At 41.5% G+C, this 14,240-nt stretch overlaps 2 protein-coding genes across 5 annotated transcripts; one reads left to right on the top strand and one right to left on the bottom strand.

Moving 5' to 3' along the window:
• Window positions 1-392: 392 nt before the first annotated feature.
• LOC118414678 (thioredoxin-like protein 4A) lies at window positions 393-4,018 on the bottom strand. Of its 3 annotated transcripts, none has more exons than XM_035818876.1 (3): window positions 3,854-4,018; window positions 3,000-3,177; window positions 1,421-2,379 (listed from the first exon to the last, which is right to left on the bottom strand). In XM_035818876.1, the coding sequence occupies exons 2-3, from the start codon at window positions 3,150-3,152 to the stop codon at window positions 2,104-2,106; spliced, it is 429 nt and encodes a 142-aa protein (XP_035674769.1). In that variant the 5' UTR covers window positions 3,153-3,177; window positions 3,854-4,018; the 3' UTR covers window positions 1,421-2,103. The 3 variants fall into 3 exon arrangements, with proteins under 3 accessions (XP_035674771.1, XP_035674769.1, XP_035674770.1); XM_035818877.1 differs by having other exon boundaries at window positions 3,000-3,192; XM_035818878.1 differs by lacking the exon at window positions 3,854-4,018 and having other exon boundaries at window positions 393-2,379; window positions 3,000-3,157.
• A 179-nt stretch (window positions 4,019-4,197) lies between these two features.
• On the top strand, window positions 4,198-13,863 carry LOC118414633 (NADH dehydrogenase [ubiquinone] 1 alpha subcomplex subunit 9, mitochondrial-like). Of its 2 annotated transcripts, XM_035818812.1 has the most exons (13): window positions 4,198-4,298; window positions 5,117-5,299; window positions 5,807-5,870; window positions 5,934-5,963; window positions 6,027-6,213; window positions 6,651-6,742; window positions 7,405-7,546; window positions 9,139-9,241; window positions 9,548-9,615; window positions 10,419-10,495; window positions 10,980-11,075; window positions 11,794-11,857; window positions 13,393-13,863. In XM_035818812.1, exons 1-13 carry the CDS (start codon window positions 4,259-4,261, stop codon window positions 13,558-13,560), a joined length of 1,314 nt encoding a protein of 437 aa, XP_035674705.1. In that variant the 5' UTR covers window positions 4,198-4,258; the 3' UTR covers window positions 13,561-13,863. The 2 variants fall into 2 exon arrangements, with proteins under 2 accessions (XP_035674705.1, XP_035674706.1); XM_035818813.1 differs by lacking the exons at window positions 5,807-5,870; window positions 5,934-5,963 and having other exon boundaries at window positions 6,116-6,213.
• Window positions 13,864-14,240: the final 377 nt, after the last annotated feature.

A 14,240-nucleotide genomic window follows, 5' to 3' on the forward strand; every position in this document is an offset into this window, starting at 1 on the left:
TCAACCTCTGCTTGGAAAGTAACGATAAGAACGTTTTATTTTCTTTAGGCAGGGAAGTTGAAGATGTACATAAATGCTGATGGTTTGGCTAAAGCATTAGAGTTTACATTAAGTTTCATAAATACATTGTAAGTTTGTGCTCAGAAAATATGTTTAGGTTTTTAGCTGAAAACAGGTGTTGCACATTGACATCATACATTTCCATGGCAACGTGGCAGACCAATCTTGCGTGTCCTTGGACTTTCTACGAAACGTGTCTCTAGTGGAGCATAAATATTTATGGTTTCTTTTGACAGACACATTAGACATTACCCAAGGTGAGATATATTGCAGTGTATATGTATAAAATATTAATTACGGCTTTAAAAAAAAGCAACAGTTTTCCAATCATGTTAATCAGACTGAAAGTTAATGTACAAAAGACTGAGAGTAAAAATTTAAAGTACATGTATGATACAGGCAATGTTTTACACTGTTAGAGGTGCTTTGTCATTTTAGATTTTAGACAGGTGAATTCATGGATATTCTTATACATTGTGTACATGTTAAATTGTAGGGCTTACATGTAACTACTATTGTCAAATGGAAAAAAAAATTATCAGCTGTTTGATGACAAACTTTGCTATTTAAAAAAAATTATGTCAGTACACCTTTATCCATAGAGTAACCTATTCATTGTTTAAAGAAACAGGGTATCTAGGGATATTATTTGACAGATTGTGGTTTCAAACTGCAATACCTTGCAATATCTATACCAATTTGAATGCCACCATCCATTGACTTGGTATCCTTTAATACCTAGTTTTGGAAATAGGTAAAGGTGAACTCGAATTAGCATTCCTGTTGAGTAGGCGGAAATATCATGAATGAGACAACATTACATACACCAAATAATCAGTATATATTTCACTAATACATGAAAACAATAAAAAGCAAAATTCTAATACTAATAGACAGGTCACTATAGTATTGCTGACAAGAACTGTATCTTACTACCATTAAAAATTCATGTACAGCCTAACACTGGCCAATACCTTCCAAATTTCCCTGCATGTTCAGATAATGGATGTAAATACTCTTGCCTTTTAATGTCCTAATAAATACACCAATTGACCAAGGGCATCTAAAGATGAACTTCTCAGACTTAAACTTAAAGTTCTGGCTGTTTTATAATACTCTGGAAAAAGGACAATCTTTGCTGACTGTACATAAGTCTGATTTCTTTATGATTGACAAGGAAAATTTGAATCACTCCATGAAACTTATTCAAAGATCAACCTACTACATAAAGAGCAGATTAAGAAGAAAAAAAAGCCATATGTGTAATACAGTTACTTACTACGCTTGTGTACAATGTCTAATGTTTCCATGTGCTGGAAATACAATACCATTAAAAATATATAGATTAAAGGCAATTTTGCCATTGTATCAGATGGAGTGATCTTCGAAGTTGTTGGATGCACTGACTAGGGTGGGCCCAAGTCTGGACCTAATTTTAGGATAGGAGGGAAAGGAAATCTTAGCTTATGCTGTTTTCAGTTCAGGGATGAAACAATTCTGCAGTACAGTATGAACAAATTGGAATTGCATATTCAGTGTCATGATGTTGTGGCAACTTCCAAAATAGACCTGCTAACATTTCATGATTTACTGTACTTCAACTGTGATTTGCAGTATTTGTACGTACTTGCTTGAGTAGTTCTTGGCAGCCACCACGAGACCTACACTGGACAGCCTGGGAGTACTGGGTGGTGTCTACTGGGCTTTAAGGCACGCCCCTAAACATGTCCTGTAAATTAGATCCATTCAGCAGGCTACCTATGGGCAGCGTAAGCCCTAACTCTGTTGGCCAGCTTAATACGTTTTATGGGAGATGATGCTAGGGTGCCCAGCAAAAGCCCATTAGCCTCTGTGCCATAGTCTGGACGTTCAAGGTACACACGAACTCTGCTTGTGACTTTTAATATGCATCTAAGTGACATCATGTGACTTCTACTATGTTTTAGTTTGTGAACTTTAGTATTGACATCTGTACTGTACTTGGTAGAGTAGTCCTTGGGTAACACCACAGACCACTTGACCCCTGTTTGTGAACTTTGAACTTTAGTATCTGTACTTGGTTGAGTAGTCCTTGGGTGACACCACGAGACCCCGTCCCTTCCTGGCCCCCCTGTACACCACCTCGATAATGTCCACCATCTCCTGTTTGTCCTCGATAGCCCAGTTGATCTTGTTGTTATTTCCGGTGCCCAGATCGATCATGATGTGCTTGTTCCGGTAGAAGAACATGACCGTGCAGGGGTCGTAAAGTTCGTACATCTTGCAAAAGTCCGGAATCTCCGAGATGTCCACCAGGTAGATCACCGCAAAGTTCTTGATCTTAAAGAGAAGACAAAAGAAGACATGCATGACTTGTACGTACAGAAATGACCTAGAGAGAGGTTATAATTTAGGAAAAGCATGGAAACTACACAGTCACACACACACACACACACACACACTATTCCATGTGTCCTGGGATATTCTTTACTGAATAATGAATTGGTAAATACTATCCTTTATCTGTTCCTGTATCTGTATCGATATTGTTAGTATAACTGCCCTTAGGCATAACACACCAGCTTTATCTGTACCCATATAACCTATATAACTGGCCTTTGGCATAACACACAAGCTTTGCAGGCAAGCATCCTGCTGGCAGTGGCTGGTTATATTACACTGAGCTACACAAACCAATTGGGGCTGTTCAACCTCCTTGCACAAACCTACACTAAGTTTTAATGGTCTAACTGCAAATAAGGTCTTCATGGAGGTGGGGTCCTATTCCTGCTTGCACTGGATCTCACAAAAATCAGACACAAACAAACCAACTTTGTCTGCGATTAAGTATAATGTCTCGTCCATTTTCATAGAGGTGGGTCCTTTACAGTTGTGGCTGAAGGGGATCACACCATTCATCAGACACACAAACAAACAAACAAACAAACAAACAAACAAACCTTGTCTGCGATGGAGTATAGCGTCTCGTCCATCTTCATGGAGGTGGGGTCCCAGTCGTGGCCGAACCGGATCACCACGACCCGGTCCTCCTCCGACAGAATGGCCTGGTCCACTTGCCAGCCATTGGTCAGATGTGGCAACATGTACGACATGGCGACCAATCAACAGCTGTCCTTTCTGAGGGTAAAAAACCTGCGGTGTCCATTGTCAAGTGTTACATCATAAAAGATTCATATACTGTAAATGCAGAAATGTTCGCGGTGGATTAATGTTCGCGGTTTTCACGGCGACCACTTTACCGCGAAATTAAATCCACCGCGAACATTTTTCTATTAAGGTATTAGACTGCAGTAGATGGTGTTACCGCGAAATTTAATCCACCGCGAAAAGTCATTTTTCCCGCTACCGCGAAATTAAATCCCCGCGAACTTAAATGCATTTACAGTATTACAATTTACATATGCAAACTTGCTCATGAAAATGGGTCTTCCCTCCAATAATTTGTGAATAGAGCTATACTACATGTAGCTTCTTTCTGTATTCTTGAATGCCACAATAGAAGAATCCTTGTTTTGAATTTGATCTAAGAAAAATTTCAAAGAAATTTTGTGACATCTTGATCATAATTGCAGTTGCTTTTTTGTTGTTAAAACTTGCCAGAAGTAAGAGGAAATAAGAACTCTGAAAACTGCTGTACTAAAGCATGTCTGCTTCATATATCCTACAGTTGCTACAAGTCTGCTGTATATATGCTATATGGTATTAAAATTTTAGCACAAAATCATTTCTGCCCCCCTCCCCCATATCAACAACAGAAATATATGCAGAAGTGAATGGACAAGACAAAACCAACCTTTTCAGTAAAATAGTTCCTTCCTGCGTCCCCTTAACAGGCTTTCCTGACGTATGAGTAGTTCTGGAACTCCAATGTGTAATATTTGTAAAATTATTTAAAAATGCAATGAGTAATTTTGCGAGAAAAGGGCGAAAGCAGCCAAGGTTTCGAGATTTTTCCGGTTTTACACTAATTACAGCTCAGGTCACAGTGACGTAGGGGTCAAAGGTTATTTGCTTGGAAGAAAATACTTTAAATATAAAACCTTTTTTTATCTTTAATATCTATTGTACAAAAGAAGGCGATTTTTTTGAATCACCCTGCGAGTTTTTGTTTTGTTTTGTACTTTACCTCTTTTCTTTTTTTTCCCTAACGTATCTCGCGAGGATTCACGAGAGTTTGGCTGAAGGCTGCAAGAAGAAAATGGCGGCCATTCTGGTGGTGAGAAGTGCCGGTTTGGCAGGTAAATATTCTCCTTTTTTTGGATCAAGGAGTCCGCTAGTGGGTAGATTATGAATTTAGACACTACAATGAAATATATACGTGCAATGTCAACTACTTTTGAGTCGCCCAAATCCGGTAACGTCGCCCAAAACAACGCGGTCCTTGTTGCCCTTCACTGGGAAGGGCAACAGCTGAGGAGGGGGGAGGGGGTGCGATACCGAGTGGAGGGGTCTTGTATAGGTATCATCGGCTTCGGTGTTAGTTATTAAAGTTTCTGGTGCATTAATCTACTGATCAGTCATGTGCTTTGTGGTGTGCATTATCAAAAAGTCTAACCTTATCATGAATTAGGGTGACTACACAGGCGCAGCCTACTTCACCTAGACATCATCAAGGTATCATCAAGGTATCATGTATGGTGATGAAAATTCATGAACAAGTAGGATACAAACTTTACAGCTTCTAAATTTTTTCTTCAAATCTGGCCACTTGCTGAGCCCCAAATTAGGCATGACAGTCCTGGCAGATTCTACAAATTGAAAGATTGAAACGGTAAATGTTGAAGTGTCCACAACATGAGACACACTGAGAAACAAACAAACAAACACCTGTTGTTGCTTAAAGGTCCCTAATACACTGCATGCGTTGTAGTCCTGCAGAAGCTGTCCACAACATTGGACAAACATATAAACAAACAATCGTTGTTGTTTACAGGCCACCAGCTGAGCCCTATAGCAGGGGTTGCAGTCCTGCAAAGCCGAGGTGTCCACAACAATGTGATCCCGACCGGCTCCCACACCCCCAGACAAACAAATAAACAATCGTTGTTGTTTACAGGCCACCAGCTGAGCCCTATAGCAGGGGTTGCAGTCCTGCAAAGCCGAGGTGTCCACAACAATGTGATCCCGACCGGCGCCCACACCCCCCGGGGCAGGGGAGGGCGGTCGTCCTTCAGCGGTATCTGTGCTACCGTGTTTGGTGGAACCGGATTCCTGGGGCGATACGTCATCAACAAACTTGGTACGTACACATACCCAAGGACTGAAGGAGGTTAAACTTCCTTGGCGTACCATAGATTAGATACAACAGTTCGTAAGAATCTAGATCATGTATGCATTCAATCCATAGGATCCACACAATGTGTTGTAGTTTTTTTACGCAGTTACTCTTCAGTTGTCATGGTTAGAGTTCAGTTTACTTTGAAGGCTTGTAAAAACTTCCTGCATTGTTTTAAAAGAATATGCAAATACATTTGCCTTCACATTGAGAAAAGCATATTCGGGTGTGATTGTCTTAGGCTGGTGCAACATCGCCCACTCAAATAATCATAAATATAATGATGTATGTTAACATGTAGATGGTTTGTTCCTACAGGCCGTGATGGTAGCCAGATCGTGGTGCCACACAGATGTGACTGGTACAACACTCTGTACCTCAGATGTGACTGGTACAACACTCTGTACCACAGATGTGACTGGTACAACACTCTGTACCTCAGGTTAACGTGCTGATGATTTGTTCCTACAGGTCGTGATGGTAGCCAGATCGTGGTGCCACACAGATGTGACTGGTACAACACTCTGTACCACAGGTTAACATGTAGATGGTTTGCTCCTACAGGCCGTGATGGTAGCCAGATCGTGGTGCCACACAGATGTGACTGGTACAACACTCTGTACCACAGGTTAACATGTAGATGGTTTGCTCCTACAGGCCGTGATGGTAGCCAGATTGTGGTGCCACACAGATGTGACTGGTACAACACTCTGTACCACAGATGTGACTGGTACAACACTCTGTACCACAGGTTAACATGTAGATGGCTTGTTCCTACAGGCCGTGATGGTAGCCAGATCGTGGTGCCACACAGATGTGACTGGTACAACACCCTGTACCTCAGACCCATGGGGGATCTGGGGCAGATCGTCTTCTCCGTAAGTGTTCTGTTTCTTTTTCTTGACTTGATCTTGAGCCAGTTTAGCTCACTAGCACACTTGCTAATGTTCCACCGGTTGTGACAGAAGACAGATGCCATGTACAGTATTTTCAGGTCCATTGTACAAGGGAAATTCTCCTAGCCCTTTCTGATAGTCACAATGAACAGTTAACAACAGCTAGGATATCATCCTGTACAAAGAACTGCAAGCCTTTCCAGTAGCGCGCAGCCAGTATTGGAACTCCCAATCTCCTGGTTCAATGCTGCACATCATGGCTTCTAAGTTCTAACTTCCATGTCTATTACTAATTGCAAAGCTTAAAAGTGGGTAAGATATGGGGGAAAGTGTGTAGGTTTGGACTCCTTTGCTGTCGTGTAATTGAGCTATTGTAAAGTCTTGCACTGGAAAAACGCGTTGTGTTTTTGTCTTGTCAGGAGCTTGACGAGAGAGACCCAGAGTCGTACAGGAAGATGCTGAAGCACTCCAATGTGGTCATCAACATGATCGGCAGGGACTGGGAGACAAGGTCAGTTACTAGAATTTTACTGGCAGGCTTTTATACTAGCTAGGATTTTATTATAGGGTGTCCAGATTTCTTAGTCTGACTGAGAGTCGCCGCATGGTGAGTACTACAGCTGTGAGTATTGTAGGGGGGACGGGGGGCATCCACCTTTCATGTTGCAGAGTTTAGAGAATTTGAGTTAAAATGGTGCATTCTAAGGTATCCTGAGGGGCAAAATTACTGTCAGAGAGGTCACAGTAGAAGACTGGCAACATTTCTGTCTTCTGGAAACCACCCTGTCTTGCTACTAGTTCTTGCACTAGTTAGAACCCCATTTTTTTGCCTAAGCTTCCAATACAGAATGGCTTTTAAAAGTTCTTATTTGCTCTACTGTGCCTTGAGTTGTCATAGATGGCTTGGAAATCCAAAGCTCCAGAAAGGTACTATTTTTGTCATGTATCTTGTCCCTTGGAGCAGAAACTTAAAGTTGTGTTCACATGATCAAAACAATTCAATTAAAAAAAAATTATTTTGTACAATTAGTTTTTTTAAAAACACACGTTCTCTGGTACATCATGAACTTTAAGTTGTGTTGACATTATCAAACTGATTCAAATTTTCAGACTTGCATTGAACTAACATACATGTACTTTTCAATGACAAAGGCACTTTCTCTTCCAAATCAGAAACTTCAAGTTCGAGGAAGTAAACATCGACCTTGCCCGTACGATTGCCCAACTCTGTAAGGAGGAGGGTGTGGAGAGACTGATCCACGTGTCATCGCTCAACGCTGATCCCAACAGCCCCTCAAAACTGTACAGAACTAAGGTAAGGAGAGATCCATGTGTCATCGCTCAACGCTGATCCTAACAGCCCCTCTAAACTGTACAGAACTAAGGTAAGGGTATGGTCATGAAAGTTACATACGTAAGAAAACAGTTACTTCAGCAACCGGACACATTTTGGAAACGGACATTTCAGATACAGTAGTATCCTCTACTGACCAGGAACTACCTGAAACTTAAGAAAAAGGTGAAATTATTTCAAACTTATCTGTTTTGTAATGGGAGGGGAAAGGTGATTGAACTGAGTAAGTTCCTTAGCTAGCAATTTCCAGTACATCATCTATGTTAGGAGTTAGGATTCTGAAGTTGTTTTCTTTCTTCAACATTGTCAAAAATTAGCAACCACAATAGACCTATATGTACACGTTAAAGGAAAACTGATGCACTTGAACAGAGGTGTGGCACCTTGACCCCATTGGTCACCGGTCATGTGGCTGCTCGTGGCCTGATTAGTCGCTGAGCGTCACATGACCTTCCCATGGTCCACCTGCCTGCACAGAGTGCTAGAGCAAGCGCCATGCAGCGTCCAGTGCTTCGGAGTTTTGTCTGGAGCGCGGGGCCTGCAGTGGTTCAGTTCTGGTGAGAGTTTGTAATGTCTATCAGAACTGGACCTGGCAAGTGAAGGAGAATTAAGCCTGGGAGAACTGCTAGTCTCGTACCCAGGTTATGACTCCTCATACAGATGTGTATTTGACTAATACTCTTACATTTTTGGTTTGGTTTTGTGCTTTTGTAAGTTGGTTTCAGAAATCTAAGAGTAGGAGTACAAGGTAGCTTTCTACTGTGACTGTGTGATTGATATTGGTTATGAAATTGACACAGTACATTGAATAAACTTCCTTAGTACATGTACCTTAGGCATACTAAGTCACAGGTATCTATCTGAAAAATATCTAACTGATAGTCTACCTGAAACATCTGACTCTTTGAAGAGTGTAGTAGTATGCTGTACTACCATACTAAACTCCAAGTACCTCACACATTACAGGGCTCAAAATTCATTTTTGGGATTAGATGCACTGGTGCACCCAGCTTAAAAAATTGGGTGCACCAAAAAAGTTTTGGGTACACCACTAAAATTTAAGTAGAATGTCAGAAAAAAATAATAACAAAACTTAGTTACAAGCTATCAAATTCTTAAAGAAGCACAATGACAGACATTTTTATTGTCTTTCTAACACTAAGGTTAGAATATGATGTATACTAGTATACTTGATATCTTTCCATACATAAACCTAAGAAAATATTGAAAAAAATTGGGTGCACAGTTCCAATTTTGGGTGCACCTGGGTGCACAAACACCCAGTATTTCGAGCCCTGCATTACCTCAAAAGTATTGACAGAAAAACAACTATCATACACGTATATCACAGTGTATATTAACAATGTGTACATGTCTGTTAACATACCAATGGTGTTAGAAAACTATGATGGGATAAAACATCACTATTTTCTTCATCATCACCATTGGTCGACTGCAGAGCAGGCAACTACAAGCCTCCTCCATTTCCTTCTATCGGCAGCAAGTTTGTATGAAAAGTATGACTTTTTCTGTCTTCTCCATTCCCCTCCAAGTTTGAAGGAGAGGAGGCAGTGAAGGAGGCGTTCCCTGATGCCACCATCCTGCGGCCTGCACAGATGTTTGGCAGGGAGGACAGGTTTCTCAACTACTATGCCAGTAAGCAAGCTTTCTTATATTTCTTCTGGTAAAAGATGTCTGAAGTAAGAAAAAATAACTGTACAGTTGTGATTGTCAAATGTTTTCATAGATGACTCACTAACAGGTATATTTGCATACTTTTGTATGTGCAAATTCAGTTGCTTTAATGGATAAAGTTACAGTGTCAGTTGCCACCGGCTTCAACCTGTTTGTAGTGCTGGAGTAGGCTGGAATTCGTCTGGTCTGTTTTTAAATTGAGGATGACTAGTACTATCTGGACATAAACCCTGCTGTTCCCCATCCCCCACCACTCCACACGTATAGACCTGCGTGCGTTTGGAGGAGTTCCCCTCATCAGCAGAGGCAGGAAGACCATACGGCAGCCGGTCTATGTGAGTAGTGCTATCAACTTTTTTGAAAGTAGTTTCCCTGTAAACATTTACAATTTAGATTTGACCCCAGCAGTCTAGCTGTTTCCTTTTGAAAGGTACTTATTACCTAACAAAAATGACTTTCCTTACTCTAAGGTGTAAAACTCAGTACTTGACTTTGGTTTGGAGGTAAAAGGCAGTGAACAGAGAGTGAATGCCTCAGTGTCCCAAGGCCCTTGACACAGTGGACTCGTATATTATGGGCAGTACATTCTAGTGGTGACCGCGTGGCGCAGCCTAGCATGTCCGGATTTGCACCGAGAGGTTGCGGGTTCGAATCTGCCTACCGTGCCACCGATCTTGTGCCCTTGGGAAAGGCATTTTACACGACTTTCCTCACTTTACTCAGGTGAAAATGAGTCGTCCCTCGGATAGGACGTTAAATGGAGGTCCCGTTTATGGGGAGAGTCACACCCCATGCACGTTAAAGAACCCCCACACGTGCGATGGTGTGGTGTGCGATGGAGCAAACCATTCTGTCTGGAGTTGGTGATTCACTACAAATCACCCGGGCGGAGGCCTGGCGAACCTTCGTGTCGTATCAGCCACACGGTGATTTACATCATTCACCATGCCCCGGAGAGGAGATAGGCGCCGCCAGGGGACTAAAATGCCTATTGATACAGCACAACATGTTGTGCTGCCCCTACGGCTAATTAATCAGCCTACGGCTGATTAAAAGGCTATGGGACGAACGAAGGAACATTCTAATGTATGACTTAACAGTTTAATTACTGGTTGTCTCTTTTCAATTTTCTATTTAGGTAGGAGATGTGGCCACTGCTATCATCAATGCTGCCAAGGAGCGTGACGCTAAGGGGAAGACATTTGAACTTGTTGGGTATGTCAGAAGCCTTTAGCTCTCTTTCTTTTAAACATCTTGAGGGTTTGTAATGCTCCCATAAGTCCCATTCTTATAAAGTTTTGAAGGTTTGTAATGCAACCCCAGAAATGGTGGTGTTTCTTTTATTGGATTTTGTGACAAAATAAAAATTTTGACACGCAAAGCTCTTTACAAACATTGAGCATATTTATCAACAATAAAAATCAAATTAAGATTTTTTTTATACTTGATGGAATGATAATGCTAATTGTGTGTGATTAGACCTATTGAATATTGCAAAAAAACAACAGTGAAATGCAGTTTTCAGCAACAATCCTTCGGCTCTTTCTGTTGACTGTAATTCTGCATTCTAAAGCCTCAACATCTCAATAATTTTGTGTTTTCTGATCTTCTGATGCTGAACAGCGATGAACAGCATAATTCGTGGCACCTCATACATACAAGGATGAAATCAACTGAACTGATCTTGTGTTTTCCACAGCCCCAACAGATACTACCTGTATGACATGGTGGAGTACATCTATCGAGTCATGCACCGAACACCCTTCATCTACCCTTACCCCAAGTTCCTGTACATGTGAGTACAATGAAACAGCTTCTTTTGGAAGAATTGGAGTTAATTTGATGTAGCCTGCCCCCTCCAAAAGACTACAGCTCTCAAGAACAGTGGCCTGAAAGTTGGAATTTAGAGTTACGTGACTGTTTAGAGTTACATGTACATGACTGGGTATGATGCCTAAGGCAAGCTTTGGCTAATTTGTTGTACACAGGCAGGGATGCTTAAATCAGTGAACTACAGTAGCCTTAATTTCATCTATTACTATATAATTTTCAAAGTATATTGGAAGGAAGATTTATGCAGTGAAAACAAGTACATGTATGTAGTAGAGTTATACACTAAGTCTGGAAATACATGCTCACCGAAGAATAGAACTACCATGAATAACAGTCACCACTGTATTGTTCTCTCCAGGATTGAATTTGTTACTAACAGTATTGCCTACAGTATAACTAAAGAAGAAGTATCAATTATAGTGGGGTCATGTGGCATAACTGCAGGGTATTTGGCCCACGACTTTCATCACTTCAGCTCTGTATGTAAATGGGTACCTGACTTTGGTTGGGCAGGTAAAGGCAGCTGAAGGAAAGGCTTGGGATCCGCTTATTAATTCTGCGCCCTGGACACAGTGAATAACAACCCACTGTCCCTATGGCCTTAAAAGACTATTGGACTACCTTTAGTGCCTTTACCGTTATTACCTATCATTACTTATCAGCCTTGTCTGCATCTCCAGGCTTGCAGCCAGGTTTGGTGAGCTGAAGTGGCGGCCGCTCCTTACCAGAGATCAGGTCATCAGGGTACGTTTTCTCTCATGTACATGTATAACAATCCTTCTGTTTTATGTCATACCTGGGCCGCGAAAACGTTCGATACCATATCACACAGGTTCAAAGTTGTATCACACAGGCTTCCCTCGAGTAAATCGAACTATTTCAAACGGGCCAAATAGGCACGGTCGAAAATTCGAATTCTGGATTTGGACGTTAGAATTGCTGTTGTTATAATCTTTTGTTCGAGGACACAACATTTTCTCAACTAACTGGTGCATTTTGCATCATTTTCTCAGGTCGGTATGACATAAATGAAATACAACACGGTGTATTCCGCATCACCCTCAGTCCCAGCCCTCCTGCGGGTCGGATCCTTCCCGCGGTCTGGCTTCAACCTCGGGTGATATGGAATACACCATCGTGATGTTGTGTTCTATATGTACGAGGGGCGTGCAATAAGTAATGGTCCTGACCCACTTCCAGTTGTCTGATCTAAATGAAATTTTGTATGTGTAATAATTCATATCTCTATGGGTTATGTTGCAAAAGACAGCTCTGAACTAATTGTGGTTTCTGATTTACTGGTGTTTGAACTTAGTCAGGTGTGAAATGGACCAGGTGTGAAATGGAACCAGTTGAGTGTCGCGCAGTGATCCGGTTTTTGTATTTGAAAGGACGCACACCAAAGAAGACTTTTGATGAAATAAATGAAACTTATGGTGATGATGCCCCATCATATGACCTTGTAAAACGCTGGCATCCTGAATTCAAACGTGGCTGGAAGTCTGTGGAAACAGCTCCCAGACCTGGTCGTCCCTCTTGTGCCATTGATGAGGCATCAGTTGGAGGACCAACCTGGGGTGTCCTACAAAATCGGTGTCCAGAGCTGCATCAAACGATGGGAGAAATGCATAACTCTGGGTGATTCCTATGAAGATAAAGACTAATAACTGTGCCAAGTTTCATTAATCTCCTGCTATGGGAAATGGGTCAGGACCATTACTAATTGCACGCCCCTCGTACAATCATGTAACTTGGCTACATGCATCCCTGATGGTTTGTTCATCATTACATTGGAGAACCATCGTGACTTTTCGATGCTCGGTTGATGAAGAAAACAGGCAGCTTAGAAAAGCTTGGTTCTAGAAGTACTGGAAAGTATTTATGATGTAAGCTAGCCACTTTTTGTAGCAGCTTTTTTAAATCAACTTACAGATATTGATAAGTTAATTAAATGTAAATCGTTACTTGGAGATAGCAGATCTACTTTTATAGCGTGTTCAAATGTTGTCAAAAAATGATGTAATCATCTGGTGTGACACAAGCAGGTTTATATTTTGTTCTCCCGAAAATAATTTCATCAGGTTGGTAGAATATAGGATATAGGAGAATTCTTGCACACAACCAAAATGAAGCAGAACTCCAGTCAGAAGCTCTGAGGAATGTGTCTGATAGACACCGAAACGTAAGCAAGTAAGTTTAATTTTGGTTGTGTACAAGAATTCTCCTATATCCCAGGTTTTGTACTCTGCGTTCAAGTTTCCTGTCTGTCTGAATTCCAGGATCACCACACGGACGAGACGACCGTGGGGGTGCCTGGTCTAGAGGACCTGGGCGTGACCCCGACCAGCCTCGAGGCCGGCGCCATCTCGGTCCTGCGGCGACACCGCATCCACAGATGGTACGAGGAGGCAGTGGACGACATCCAACCCGCGAAAACCGCCTCCTGAGAAGATGCAGCTTTCTCCTAATGTCCACACATTTAAACTAGACTACAAAAAAGCTTTTGATGTTAAAAAGTATTGTCTTTTAATAACTCACATGGATACTTGAAAGTTAGATGTCTCTTCACTTTGATGATACTGAACAATAATCTCCCAGTCTGAGGTTATAATCTTGAAACCACCAAAATAGTCTGCTGTGTCAGGATGGCACTTAATGTCAGTTTTGTCCAGCATTGTATACAACATGGTTAATCTATCATGTAACCAGACTTTTCTTTCACAGGACAATAAATATTGTGAAAACTTCAATCTGGTTTTCATGTTTATGTAAGCAACAGAATCGTGCTTACAAGGACATATTTGGAATAAGTTGCACTAACCACTCCCCATGGCATGCCAGTTCAAGTTGTAAGTCTCTATCACACAAATATTTAATGACGTCTGTAGTGTTCATAGTCCAATGGTTGACTATGTCTCTGTCCCAAGAAGAGGCAGTTGCTAACCCCACGGTTTTGCAGCTCACCTCACCACCGTTAGGTTGATCTGATGAGTAAGATAACTAAAACTAGGTACACATTTGTGTCCTCTATCAGTAATAACTACATTTTGTAGCACTCAGGAAGAATTACTGTTATGTACATGTAAGCACCGTAAGCTTGGGGTTTATGGGGACGTGTTGAGGTATG

The sequence above is a fragment of the Branchiostoma floridae genome, chromosome 4 (genome assembly GCF_000003815.2).
Source record: "Branchiostoma floridae strain S238N-H82 chromosome 4, Bfl_VNyyK, whole genome shotgun sequence".
In the NCBI taxonomy this organism is placed as follows: Eukaryota; Metazoa; Chordata; class Leptocardii; order Amphioxiformes; family Branchiostomatidae; genus Branchiostoma; species Branchiostoma floridae.

Excerpts from the sequence above, each read along its gene's own strand:
- LOC118414678 (XM_035818878.1), bottom strand. The coding sequence starts at position 3,152 with ATGTCGTACATGTTGCCACATCTGACCAATGGCTGGCAAGTGGACCAG. Across the intron at positions 2,380-2,999 it reads TATACTCCATCGCAGACAAG|ATCAAGAACTTTGCGGTGAT; the intron begins GTTTGTTTGTTT and ends CTTCTCTTTAAG.
- LOC118414633 (XM_035818812.1), top strand. The coding sequence starts at position 4,259 with ATGGCGGCCATTCTGGTGGTGAGAAGTGCCGGTTTGGCAG. Across the intron at positions 4,299-5,116 it reads GAGAAGTGCCGGTTTGGCAG|GCCACCAGCTGAGCCCTATA; the intron begins GTAAATATTCTC and ends TGTTGTTTACAG. Across the intron at positions 7,547-9,138 it reads CAAAACTGTACAGAACTAAG|TTTGAAGGAGAGGAGGCAGT; the intron begins GTAAGGAGAGAT and ends TTCCCCTCCAAG.